The sequence below is a fragment of the Pleurodeles waltl genome, chromosome 3_1, assembly GCF_031143425.1.
Source record: "Pleurodeles waltl isolate 20211129_DDA chromosome 3_1, aPleWal1.hap1.20221129, whole genome shotgun sequence".
In the NCBI taxonomy this organism is placed as follows: Eukaryota; Metazoa; Chordata; class Amphibia; order Caudata; family Salamandridae; genus Pleurodeles; species Pleurodeles waltl.
The window spans coordinates 568,598,873-568,613,435 of record NC_090440.1 but is presented as its reverse complement, the minus strand read 5'-3'; the positions used below and the strand labels follow the sequence as shown (position 1 = coordinate 568,613,435).

The following is a 14,563-nucleotide window of genomic DNA, read 5'->3' as shown; positions in this document are numbered from 1 at the left end:
CCTCACCAGACATGGCAGGGATGTTTTCATCCAATACACACATGAACTCCGAAGGCCTATTCTTATGAAAGGTTCTTGAACTGCCTGTCATTCTGGCTGAGTCAGGATATATTTTACCTGAAACCTGCCAAAAGAATCTGATTAAATAATGGTCTGACCAGAAAAGTGGTAAAGAGTCCTCCAATTGTAGAATAATATTGTAGAATATTTGGTCCAACCTATGGCCACCTTCATGGGTCAGTTAAGCTACAGACTGATTAAGGCCTAACGAAGCCATCATATCTTTAATATGTGTGGTTATCTTTCATCTGCCTTATCTAGGTGTAGATTAAAACCCCCTAAGAGCATAAAATGCAAGTAACTCAGGGCTAGGTGGGCTATCGCCTTACCTAAAGAATTTAACCGCCCTCTAAATTAAAACCCCAGCCAACGAATGCTGATGAGAAAAGGGAATACAAAAGCCCATAGCTTCTGCCCCCATCAAGTCTATAACCTCAAACGATTGACAACTCCAATTCTCGCTAATGATCTTTCTTGCGTAACTTAAAGCCATTATGGATGGAAATGGCAATGGAGGTATTTGACACATCAGAGAGCCATGTTTCAGTCACAAATAATAGGTTTACGTGTACTCATTTAATAAATATTGTTAGCATGTTTCTGCATGGAGTGGAACCAGTGCCGCGGGACATGGGTCGTAGCATCCTTGTTTCCCACAACAGGGATGCTTTTCCTCTCTCTATCTTTGGTGGTATGTCAAATCTGCAGCTGGGGCAGGTGAAGGTAAGCTTAGACGAGGAAGTGAACAGCTGTGTCTTACATATAATGGCAGGAGCAACACTTTTTAGAGAATCATTACTATAGTAAATGTGCGCTTTACCTCTATAAAACCAATGGGCAGCATGGCTGGCCATTTCCAGGGCGCTGACGAGTGCAGATGGACTTGCCTCTGGTGCACTTTTGGCACATCTGCACAGTGTGTCTGGTTTTGAGCATGAGCCCTGGAAACAACTAGAGTGCGCACTGACCAAAAATGGCACCTCTAGTTGTCCCAAAAGAGGTAGAAATGGCTCCTTTCCTGTCCCCCAAAGGTTTTAGCTGCTCCCAACCTCCCAGAGTTTTTCAAAGTGCCATCAGTGAACAAAACACGTTCAATTTTTAAAATCAGCACAAATTAAAATCTTTAAAATGTTGTGCAAAACAGTTTGTGCAGATAACCACATGACCTACTGCTGTCAAGTCCATGCAGCATATCTGCTTTTGAACACAAGCCCTGCAAACAACTAGAGCACTCACTGATGCAAAATGGTGCCTCTAGTTGCCCCAAAAGAGGTAGAAATGTCTCATTTCCTGTCCTCAAAAGGTTGTAGCTGCTCCCCGCGTCTTCCAAAGTGCCAACAGTGAACAAAACACATTCAATCTTAAAACCAGCAAGAATTAAAATGTTTAAAATATTGTGCAAAATGGCAAAACTATTTGCGCAGATAACTACATGACCTAGTGCTGTTGCGTCTGTACAGGGTGTCTGCTTTTGAGCATGAGCTACCAATGAGACTAAGCACTGAAAGTTTCAGCTGTACCCTACTGCCTCCAATGTTAACCTACTCTTTTGCATGCCAGAGAAACACTCACAATACTCATGCAGGCTGTATGAGCACAACAGAGACTTAGGGCCAAATGTAGAAAGGGTTTTACGCGTCGCAAACAGCGAAAATTGCTGTTTGCGATGCGCAAAACCCACATCGCGATGCCCATTCCCATTTTGCGATTCGGTAACCTGGTTACCGACTCGCAAAACGGGACTGCGAGTTGCAAATAGGAAGGGGTGTTCCCCTTCCTATTTGCGAGTCGCAGAGCAATGCAGGATTGCTTTGTGACCGCGAACGCGGTCGCAAAGCAATCGCAGTTACCACCAGTGTCACACTGGTGGTAACCCATTCGCAAAAGGGAAGGGATCCCCGGGGGACCCCTTCCCCTTTGTGAATGGCCTTGAAAACATTTTTTCAGAGCAGGCAGTGGTTCATTTTTTCATTTTGTAATGCATCTCGTTTTCCTTTAAGGAAAACGGGCTGCATTACAAAAAAAAAAAAACAGCTTTATTTAAAAAGCAGTCACAGACATGGTGGTCTGCTGTCTGCAGCAGGCCACCATCCCTGTGAGTGCTGCGAGTCGCAAGGGGGTCGCAAATTGCGACCCACCTCATTAATATTAATGAGGTGGGCCTTTGTGACCCCCTTGCGAAACGCAGATGGTGTCAGGGACACCATCCTGCATTGCGACTCGCAAATTGCGAGTCGCTCAGACTCAGACTCAGTCGCAATGCAGGATTTTCCTACATCTGGCCCTAAATAAATATTGCTAGAACTAAGGTTCTACTATGCTACAGGTGGTGGGCAATTGTTAATGTCATGAAGGCTATTTGTGTGGGTCAAGTGGAAAGTAAGGCAGGAGTGGGTGCTGATGTATGTATGGGTGAAAGAACTCCAAAACTGGACACAGACCTGAATTTGTGGAAGAAAGCAGGACAAGGTGCAGGAATGTGCATTTGTATAGAGGGTGAAGGATCTACGAAGGACACATATGGATATAAATGGGACTAATAAATAAAATCTCACCTGAAGCCTTCCAATTGCGACCAGGCAGTACTTGCTTCCTTGCCCCACATCTGAATCTTCTTCGGGGATCGTCATTCCTGAAAAGGATACATTTTTATAGACCTTGAAAAATAACTTTTTTTTTTTACTAGACATTTTACAACATAAGGATCTTGAAGTAAGGAATGGCAGAATCTCAGGAAATATTCATGAACAAATACTGCATCTCTAAAAATACAAGACCGTAAGAGAGCAATCAAATCACGTCCAGTGCAGGTGTCCAAGTAAAGTGCATTTTCCTGTTGCATGCCTTCTATTGAGACGTGTTAGCTCTGGGAAAGGGCCTTAGGTAAGAACAACTAATTTAGCTTCCTCAGATTCTTTCCTTACTTTTTCCCTCCTGACCCTCTCTTTATTTAATCAAAATACTTTCTTTCCATGGATATCTGATGCTCCTGTGTGGATCCCACCGTTGTCTGAATTTCTTAGGGTTGCTCCTTCATTGCTTTTGCTGGATCCCATAGACCCTTTTCCAGAGTGTCTGTGGTTTCTTCTTGACAATTTTTGACCAGCTCTGGCAGAACACTAAAAAATGCCCTTGACAGAGATATCAGTGGATTTCCTTAAGTTGAATGGACATTACTTCTCGGGGAAGCAATAGACCATAGGCTGTCCAAGCATACCCTTGGGCTGTGTCATTTGCTTTGGGTGAACCCCAAAGATTCACACAATGCAACACTTCTTTACTTTTTCGCGTTGAAACGACCCCGAATAGGAAAGGATCACAAATCTAAAACGCTAGTACTGTTCAATCAGATACATCCAATAAATGCTGCAAAATAAATGTCTTAATAGCCTCACATACCTCAATAAAAATATGCACGTCTAGTAGCAGGGTCAAGCTAAACATGAAGCAATCACTCCACATCAAGGCCTGATACATCTCAACCACATTTTCCCAAATAGCTCACATTACAAGCACATTCCTTTGTAACCAAATATTAGAAGTCCACCTGTAATCTCCCTATAGCGTGAGTGCTGCTATGCCATACTAGTGGCAGTTGTGTACTATACAAATGCTATGTGACATGGAACTAACATGAAAAACCTTGTAAACTTTAGAATAAGTGGTTCAGTTAGTGATGTTTGCTATCACAACACAAATAACAGAACATTAAAGCCAAAAATGCAGAATGCTTGCCCACTCAACCCAGGAAGACAAGCATGTGATGGTTAAAAGTCTTTTTTTATTTAATACTGGTCTTTGTGAGTGAGAGTGTGCAGACAGCGCTAACTTCTGAGAAACATGTTCATTTGTATGTAATTATACAGTTTAATTATTTTATATGTAGTGACCTTGGCAAACAGACGCAGTGCACGGAAAAGGGGTTAGGAGATTCATTCACTAACATATATTTGTCTGATACCTCCTACACCACCATCAATCCTCCCCTCCCTTAGGGGGCATTTCCTTAATGGATGGAAAAGTCTCACCCACATAATCGTGGCATGCTTCATCATTGGCTAGTCAAACCCGCCAGGTTCAGATGATATTGACCCAGCGGTCTCAACTATAACTCTAGGGGAGAGCCAGCTCCACCCAGAGTAGGGAGATCTAGATAAATCGTCTGCTGGTCAGTAGTTACCAGTGTGGTAAATGAGAATTCAAGTTAAAACTATCTCAATATCTATCCAAAGATTATCATTATTCAGGATGATAATGGGTAGGATTAAAACCAATTCACCCCGTTCTGTACAATGGGGGATCTAGGTGTCTGAGGATCTGTAATGGATCCCTGCACCCTTTTCAAGCTGCCTTCACACTACCAACATGTTTTGGCTGTCACAGAGGTACTTGTCAGGAGTCTTTGTTCTCAAAGCATGGGTCCTCTAGCCTTCTTCAGGGCAAAAAAAGTCTTCTAATCCCTACTCTCTGTTGCGTGCCTGCTAAGCCTAGCATGCATATAGGCAAGACTAATTCCTACCTGTGTACTCTATGCCTCTCCCTGTGACTGTCAGGGAAGGGCCTCATCAGTCTCTAGGCGGGGGAGTTTCTCTTATTGTCACATTTTTGTCAAAGGGAATCCTCCATTCCAACACCTATCGCAGGCTGTTCCGTAGGACTGCTGACTGCAGCAGTCCAATGGAATGGCCCGTGATAGGTGAGTGAGGCTTTTCCATCCATAAAGGAAATGTCCCCTAAGGGAGGGAAGGATTGATGGTGGTGTAGGAGGTATCAGACAAATATCTGATAGTGAATGAATCTCCTGACCCCTTTTCTGTGAACTTGTGTTATGAATTTTGAGTGAGTGGGGTTGGTTTGTTTCTCCTACATTTCTGTAGTGATATTTGTAAACAGACACAGTGCCCTCACATGTGGCATATAATTTAGCAGACCATTTGAATCGTTGGATGTTTATCTAAAAAACCCTACGCATTCCCCTTGCCACTTGGTTCAGTTTTGAATTAATTTGTGAATACCTTCTGAAAAAAAATGTTTTAAACTTTATTCTGAAGGATTCTTCATAATGAACATATTGGAATTTTGTTATCATAAACAATATTTCCTATTACTAATATTAAGAAATAATCAATGTCCAAAACGTACATTCAACTAATATTAGGACCGGTCAATGCCCAATTCCAACTGAGCGACCTTTTTGGCATATCTGATTTGGGATTTGGTGAACTGAGTAACAATGCAGGACTGGGAATTTTTACATTCTGCTCCTCTGTGCTCCTTGACTCAAATACTCCATACTTTTGCTCTTCCAAAGCTATGGTCCTCTCTCCTAAAGTTACTCCTGTCATACTTTCCTGCCATCCCCAGTCACTCACCTACTCTTCACTAGCATTCCAATATCCAGGAACAATGTCACTTCTTTCATATGCACTGAAAACATTTCTAATTTTCGATAATTGACTACCATTGGATACCCAATAGCACTTTACACTTAACAATACACACTACATAACACCTTTTCCCAATCAAAACTATTATTTGCCTTTTTCAAACAGAATACGGTACACAAACTTTCTGAAATCATCACACGCACCTCACAGCATCAAATCCATATAGTTGGCATTGTGTTGTAAATGTAACTAGAGTACATCAAAATACTTATTAGAACTATTCAGCCAAAGGCAGATTAAACGTAGCTCACGCTCATTTGCACAAACTGCATCATCACTACTTACCTGACTAGCAGTGCATTCCACAAAAAAACATCTATATAATTTAGCAAATATCATACTCCCTTTACTTTTACATTAGTTAACTCCAACAATTACAAAAGTAGACAGTTAATTAATTTTATTAAACATACACAAATAATCATAAACAATCAATCAATGGAAATCCAAGAACAGTGCAAAACAGTGCACTCAGATTAAGAAAACACTCTAGTACCAGAAGACACCATACCAATTCTAATAACATGGCTTAACAGTATCTGCTAGGACAGGTCAATATTAGAAACAACAACCAGTAAACAAATAACTGGAACAAGTGCTATAGGTATAAGCAACGGGGGTTGATCACATTCAGTAAGAACAGAGCTTTAAGTTCAAGTTCCACCTGATGTGCCCCTTCTCCATGAAGCTCTGCAGGAATCAGAAGTTTCTGTATACTTGTTCAGTTTATACACCTATACTTATGTACAATAACAGTGAATCACACAGCTTTTCATTGCACCTGATCCTGGTGTAAATGATCCTCTCTGCTCTACTTCACTCTATGATCACCAAGTTTAATGGTACATCAGGCAGTTAATATCTGGGGCTCCTAACATCTCGTAATTGCATCTAGAAATGAATTTCCTCTGTGAGGTTGTCCTATAATTAGTTCACATGCATTTTGCTTAAAGTCACAGTGGGTTAGATCTCTTCCTCAGAGGTGGAGAACCTATGTATATGCAGTCATCATCTACAATACGTTAGCTGTCAAGATCACGCTATGAATTAAGTGCACACTTCTGAAAGAATTTCACTATTCTCAAGTCGGTATAATAAGCTTTAGTCAGTTGTAAAATAGTTACATTTGTTACAGAGAGTGCTGTGAAACAGGACATCAGCAGCAGGAATCTCCATGAAAACAATATTAACTAAATATTGAAAAAAGCTGAAAACAGAAAAGACTCAACCACACTTGGTGCGCACTTTGGGGTGTTGTCTCAGGTTAGTGCAATCAAAGCAGCCTTTAACTGACTCATTAGAACAAGCATGAGTATGCCACTGGCACAAAATACTGTCATTACTTACTAATGAAGATTTCCTAATCATGAGTGCGCTCAACACTGACAGGCAGAAACTTGTGCCAAAGACCTACTTGTGCTTTTAATGAATTCAGTTTTTTTCATTTGTATTTTGTTCTCTCTTTCAAGCCTACAGCTTCCTTTTTTTTGTCTTCTGCTTATGTTTAGTAGCTCTGGTTCATTTTCTGTTTACAGATGTACAAAAAGCTCACATGATTCCCTTTGCTGCTCAGGATGGGGAAAGATCTACATAGGATGGTAGTTATGTAAAATATTGCTGTCTGTAGAGCAGGAGATACTGGTCAATGTAACCAAACACTACAATAAAGCTAACAATGCATGCATGGTCGCTGTATAACAACGTAAAATGAACAGAAGCATATACAAGAATAGAAGTTCTTAGGCAACAACAGGGCTGTCCTACCCCCTCAAATCTGTTTAATGCAAAAGGATTTATCAAAGACATTCTATTGCTATTTCACCTGGACTAATGGATGCCCATTAACCTCTTCTCTGCCTTGGACGAGATGATCTCGTCCAAGGCTACAGTTCCCCTGTGCCTTGGACGAGATCATCTCGTCCATGGCACAGGGGAACTTGGGGGCGCGCTAGCGCGCCCCCGTGCACCCCCCTCCCCCCCCAAGTCGGGGATGGAAGGGGAAGACCTTCCCCTTCCACCCCCGACCCCCCCCACACCCCCCCTGTGACGTCAGCGCGCGCGCGCTGATGTGTCACAGGGGCCTCCCTCGTCGCGCTGGAAGCTCTGCTTCCAGCGCGATTGAAAAAGAAATGCAAAAGCATTTCTTTTTCAATCACTTGGGAGGCCCGGGGGGGCTTCAAAGGGAAGGAAAAGTATTTCCTTCCCTTTGAAGTCCCTCCGAGGGTTTCAAAAGCCGGATTGCTTGCAATCCGGCTTTTGAAACCCCACTAGACACCAGGGATTTTTTTTTTTTTCATTGAAATTGACAAAAGGGAGCGACACCTTGGGCAAGGGTCGCTCCCAGGGGGGGCATTTTTTTGAAAAGGCCTTTTCTGCCCCCAGGGGGGGCAGAAACCTCTAGGCACCAGGGACCATTTTTTTTTTTTTTTTTTTTTCATTTTTTTTTATTGAGGTGGGGAGCGACCCCTTAGGCAAGGGTCGCTCCCCTTGGGGGAAAATTATATTTTGGCCATTTCTGCCCCCCTTGGGGGCAGATTGGCCTATTTTGATGAGGCCAATCTGCCCCCAAGGGGGTAGAAACCACTAGACACCAGGGATTTTTTTTTTTTATTATTGTTATTGACAAAAGGGAGCGACCCCTTGGGCAAGGGTCGCTCCCAGGGGGGGCATATTTTCGGCAAGGCCTTTTCTGCCCCCTCTGGGGGCAGATCGGCCTACTATTAGGCCGATCTGCCCCCAGGGGGTGCAGAAACCTCTAGGCACCATGGACCATTTTTTTTTTTTTTCATTTTTTTTTTTTTGGTGGGGAGCGACCCCTTAGGCAAGGGTCGCTCCCCTTGGGGGAAAATTATATTTTGGCCATTTCTGCCCCCCTTGGGGGCAGATTGGCCTATTTTGATGAGGCCAATCTGCCCCCAAGGGGGGTAGAAACCACTAGACACCAGGGATTTTTTTTTTTTTTTTATTGTTATTGACAAAAGGGAGCGACCCCTTGGGCAAGGGTCGCTCCCAGGGGGGGCATATTTGTGCTCCAGTGATCTCGCTCAATAGGAGCCTGCTGGTTTATCCTCTGTGGAGATCTATTTGAAGATGAACTCCTGCTGGACTTTCTAACTGTGAACATCCGGAGCGGACTCCCAGCAGATGAGTTCATTACCTACAGGGAGTGCAGAATTATTAGGCAAATGAGTATTTTGACCACATCATCCTCTTCATGCATGTTGTCTTACTCCAAGCTGTATAGGCTCGAAAGCCTACTACCAATTAAGCATATTAGGTGATGTGCATCTCTGTAATGAGAAGGGGTGTGGTCTAATGACATCAACACCCTATATCAGGTGTGCATAATTATTAGGCAACTTCCTTTCCTTTGGCAAAATGGGTCAAAAGAAGGACTTGACAGGCTCAGAAAAGTCAAAAATAGAGAGATATCTTGCAGAGGGATGCAGCACTCTTAAAATTGCAAAGCTTCTGAAGCGTGATCATCGAACAATCAAGCGTTTCATTCAAAATAGTCAACAGGGTCGCAAGAAGCGTGTGGAAAAACCAAGGCGCAAAATAACTGCCCATGAACTGAGAAAAGTCAAGCGTGCAGCTGCCACGATGCCACTTGCCACCAGTTTGGCCATATTTCAGAGCTGCAACATCACTGGAGTGCCCAAAAGCACAAGGTCTGCAATACTCAGAGACATGGCCAAGGTAAGAAAGGCTGAAAGACGACCACCACTGAACAAGACACACAAGCTGAAACGTCAAGACTGGGCCAAGAAATATCTAAAGACTGATTTTTCTAAGGTTTTGTGGACTGTTGAAATGAGAGTGAGTCTTGATGGGCCAGATGGATGGGCCCGTGGCTGGATTGGTAAAGGGCAGAGAGCTCCAGTCCGACTCAGACGCCAGCAAGGTGGAGGTGGAGTACTGGTTTGGGCTGGTATCATCAAAGATGAGCTTGTGGGGCCTTTTCGGGTTGAGGATGGAGTCAAGCTCAACTCCCAGTCCTACTGCCAGTTCCTGGAAGACACCTTCTTCAAGCAGTGGTACAGGAAGAAGTCTGCATCCTTCAAGAAAAACATGATTTTCATGCAGGACAATGCTCCATCACACGCGTCCAAGTACTCCACAGCGTGGCTGGCAAGAAAGGGTATAAAAGAAGGAAATCTAATGACATGGCCTCCTTGTTCACCTGATCTGAACCCCATTGAGAACCTGTGGTCCATCATCAAATGTGAGATTTACAAGGAGGGAAAACAGTACACCTCTCTGAACAGTGTCTGGGAGGCTGTGGTTGCTGCTGCACGCAATGTTGATGGTGAACAGATCAACACACTGACAGAATCCATGGATGGCAGGCTTTTGAGTGTCCTTGCAAAGAAAGGTGGCTATATTGGTCACTGATTTGTTTTTGTTTTGTTTTTGAATGTCAGAAATGTATATTTGTGAATGTTGAGATGTTATATTGGTTTCACTGGTAATAATAAATAATTGAAATGGGTATATATTTGTTTTTTGTTAAGTTGCCTAATAATTATGCACAGTAATAGTCACCTGCACACACAGATATCCCCCTAACATAGCTAAAACTAAAAACAAACTAAAAACTACTTCCAAAAATATTCAGCTTTGATATTTATGAGTTTTTTGGGTTCATTGAGAACATGGTTGTTGTTCAATAATAAAATTAATCCTCAAAAATACAACTTGCCTAATAATTCTGCACTCCCTGTATGGCAGGATACAGATGGCAATACACCATACCTGGCAAATCCTTCATCATGAATCCCCTACTCACTCCGCCAAGCAGACGCCCCCAAACCATAGGCCACGGGAGGAGGCTGGTAACCTGAGTATACAGGGGTATCCGGGCTCGTGCAGGAGTACCTTTAATGACCCTTTGATGAAGCTGGGAAGATGAGCTTCAGACTTTAATGACAAAGAAGGGCAGGGAAAGCTGCAATACTCCTCTCAAATATCTCGCAATGTACTTTACATTTATCCAAACTTGCATTCTTCATAGAGTGTACCTTACCCCTATGAAACTACAAGCACTGTTTCCAACAGTCTCTATGTACTGTCCCAAATGGGAGGCGACGCCAGTGCACCCAACTCATATACTTTGGTACTGAGAGAACCTGAGGTTCTTCTGGTCTACAGTACTTTCCACACTCACTCAGCTTACGGAGCGACTGCTCTGAAACTCCCCTGGAGACATCCTATTGGAAAGCTAAGCAAAACGGCCAAACTTTCCTTCTGGTTCCTTGCCCTCCTTCTGGCGTGCCAAGCTACCACTCAGCACTGGAAATCCTCATCATCCCCCTCTTTGTCGTCTTGGCATCATGATCTCCAGCACTGGGCTCAGGTGGAAGGCACCGACACACCTAAAGAGAAAAAACAGGGGCTCTGCCAGGTCCCTACCGCTGACCTACACGCAAACAAACTAATGATTTCTAATGACTATCTTCGTCTTGAAAGGATTTCACCTTTTAATGGATGCTGAGTGAGGCACCTGCACTCCCCCCCTTCCTTTCTGCACAACTTGCAAATCCCCCCACCTTTTTGCGGAGCTGTTACTGTTTGTTGTTTTACTGTTGTTGTTACAACTACAAAGCTATTCTTTCTCGGGAAATGACGATCTACCCATATGTATGTACTTTATGGCAAAACATAATACTGCCGTGTTTTCTCCCTACTAAGTAAAAGTGAATAAAAATGGTTTTGAAAAAAAAATTAAGCATCCCAGCACATTTGGTTGGGGTACGCTTATCGTGGGAATGGTTAAGTGGTTGCTGTGAAGGCAGAAGAGGAGGAGGAGTACCACGACGAACATAAACATAATTTTTCCTTCACTGTCATTCTTACTCGCCCTCCTACCGCACTATTTGGGAATCTGATTCCATAATCCAAACGAAATACGGTGGGAAGGTAACATATAGTATATTCCATCACATTCTTTAGACAAATATGTTGTAGAGAACGTCATCGTATAAGCATGCATGCAGTGAGTAATGTTTACAAAGCACATGATAGGTCTCTCTCTCTCGGTCTCTCTCTCTCGGTCTCTCTCTCACCCCCTCCCCCCCAGTTGGTTGTTCTGGTGAGGACCTAGTCACCACAGGAAAAGCATTTTTAGGTTTGCCTATAACACTGGCGCAGTCTGACGGATCTTCATGAACTTTTCAAAATAGTTTACCACTCCCTTCTGCTGCTGTTTGGAAAGTTTTGGGGTCACTCGTCAAGCAGGGGCCGAACAAAAGGGGGTCCCCAAAACGTATTATCCTAATGCAATTTCCCATAGGGATTTTAGACACAGCTACAGCCTGAACCGCTGGACGTAATTACAACAAATTTGGCAGAAAGCTAGATCTTGGTCAAAAAAGCGTGCTTTTTGTAATTTGGTGTAAGTCCGTTCAGCAGTTCCGGAGTCATTAAAGGACAAAGATATATAGGGACGTGGATCCTTTGCGGAGCCAGAGAAAAAGTAAGGCTCTGATTGGCTTGCTGCAACCTTACAGGAAACTTGGGGGCCACCATTTTCTTTCTTGCTTGGGTCGGGGGAGGGGAGAAAAAAAGGATAAAAACACACAAGGGATCGGGATTCAGGTATCCTGACCCCATAGGACACATGGACGAGTCACTCAGGGACTCCTCATGGGCAAAATTTGCATATCAAACCCCAGACCTGAACAGCCAAAGGCTGTGCGCAGAGTGGAAGTGGGTGGATGAGGAGGAGTTGGCCACATGCCAAGCCCTGCAGCCAACTCCGACTGCAAACGACCAAAGGCCATGCACGGCTGTTACTGTATTAACGTACAGTAATTATATATTACTTTACGTTAAAAAAATAAAAAATAAATTGAGATTCACTGAGAAAAACAAAAGTTACAGGGACGTTCTAGTTAGGATGACATTTTACCCATACAAAACCATAGAAATTCAGCAGTTATAACACTTATCTGAAGAAACTATAACTCATGCGTTAAGTAACTTTAGGCCACGAGTTCTAGTTTCTTAACATAAGTATAACTATAAGTATAACTATAACTGCTGAATTTCGATGGTATTCTATGGGCAAAACGTCAACATAAATATAATGTCTCTGCAACCACTGTTTTTCTCAGTGGATATGTATATATATATATATACATATATATATATATATATATATGGAAAATGTCACTTACCCAGTGTACATCTGTTCATGGCATGTTCCGCTGCAGATTCACATGCTGTGCATTATACTTCTGCCATCTAGTGTTGGGCTCGGAGTGTTACAAGTTGTTTTTCTTCACGAGTCACGGGATCGAGTGACTCCTCCTCTTCGGTTCCATTGTGCATGGGCATCGACTCCATGTTAGATTGTTTTCCCGCAGAGGGTTAGGTAGGAGTGATAGAGTATATCGGTGAAAAAGAAAAGAGATGTCCATGCTAATGCAAATATATATATATATATATACAGGGAGTGCAGAATTATTAGGCAAGTTGTATTTTTGAGGATTAATTTTATTATTGAACAACAACCATGTTCTCAATGAACCCAAAAAACTCATTAATATCAAAGCTGAATATTTTTGGAAGTAGTTTTTAGTTTGTTTTTAGTTTTAGCTATGTTAGGGGGATATCTGTGTGTGCAGGTGACTATTACTGTGCATAATTATTAGGCAACTTAACAAAAAAATATATATACCCATTTCAATTATTTATTATTACCAGTGAAACCAATATAACATCTCAACATTCACAAATATACATTTCTGACATTCAAAAACAAAACAAAAACAAATCAGTGACCAATATAGCCACCTTTCTTTGCAAGGACACTCAAAAGCCTGCCATCCATGGATTCTGTCAGTGTTTTGATCTGTTCACCATCAACATTGCGTGCAGCAGCAACCACAGCCTCCCAGACACTGTTCAGAGAGGTGTACTGTTTTCCCTCCTTGTAAATCTCACATTTGATGATGGACCACAGGTTCTCAATCGGGTTCAGATCAGGTGAACAAGGAGGCCATGTCATTAGATTTCCTTCTTTTATACCCTTTCTTGCCAGCCACGCTGTGGAGTACTTGGACGCGTGTGATGGAGCATTGTCCTGCATGAAAATCATGTTTTTCTTGAAGGATGCAGACTTCTTCCTTTACCACTGCTTGAAGAAGGTGTCTTCCAGGAACTGGCAGTAGGACTGGGAGTTGAGCTTGACTCCATCCTCAACCCGAAAAGGCCCCACAAGCTCATCTTTGATGATACCAGCCCAAACCAGTACTCCACCTCCACCTTGCTGGCGTCTGAGTCGGACTGGAGCTCTCTGCCCTTTACCAATCCAGCCACGGGCCCATCCATCTGGCCCATCAAGACTCACTCTCATTTCATCAGTCCATAAAACCTTAGAAAAATCAGTCTTGAGATATTTCTTGGCCCAGTCTTGACGTTTCAGCTTGTGTGTCTTGTTCAGTGGTGGTCGTCTTTCAGCCTTTCTTACCTTGGCCATGTCTCTGAGTATTGCACACCTTGTGCTTTTGGGCACTCCAGTGATGTTGCAGCTCTGAAATATGGCCAAACTGGTGGCAAGTGGCATCGTGGCAGCTGCACGCTTGACTTTTCTCAGTTCATGGGCAGTTATTTTGCGCCTTGGTTTTTCCACACGCTTCTTGCGACCCTGTTGACTATTTTGAATGAAACGCTTGATTGTTCGCTGATCACGCTTCAGAAGCTTTGCAATTTTAAGAGTGCTGCATCCCTCTGCAAGATATCTCACTATTTTTGACTTTTCTGAGCCTGTCAAGTCCTTCTTTTGACCCATTTTGCCAAAGGAAAGGAAGTTGCCTAATAATTATGCACACCTGATATAGGGTGTTGATGTCATTAGACCACACCCCTTCTCATTACAGAGATGCACATCACCTAATATGCTTAATTGGTAGTAGGCTTTCGAGCCTATACAGCTTGGAGTAAGACAACATGCATAAAGAGGATGATGTGGTCAAAATACTCATTTGCCTAATAATTCTGCACTCCCTGTATATATACACAAATGATGTTAACTTAAACGACTACAGGCTGCC

General features: G+C 42.9%; 1 protein-coding gene across 4 annotated transcripts in view; it reads right to left on the bottom strand.

Moving 5' to 3' along the window:
- The window catches only part of ARNT2 (aryl hydrocarbon receptor nuclear translocator 2), a 684,205-nt gene that overhangs the window by 304,373 nt on the left and 365,269 nt on the right, over positions 1–14,563 (bottom strand). For all 4 annotated transcript variants that reach the window (XM_069222996.1, XM_069222993.1, XM_069222994.1 and 1 more), the window contains one exon: positions 2,616–2,692. In XM_069222996.1, coding sequence (XP_069079097.1) covers positions 2,616–2,692 — 77 coding nt within the window. The remainder of the gene's footprint in view (positions 1–2,615; positions 2,693–14,563) is intronic.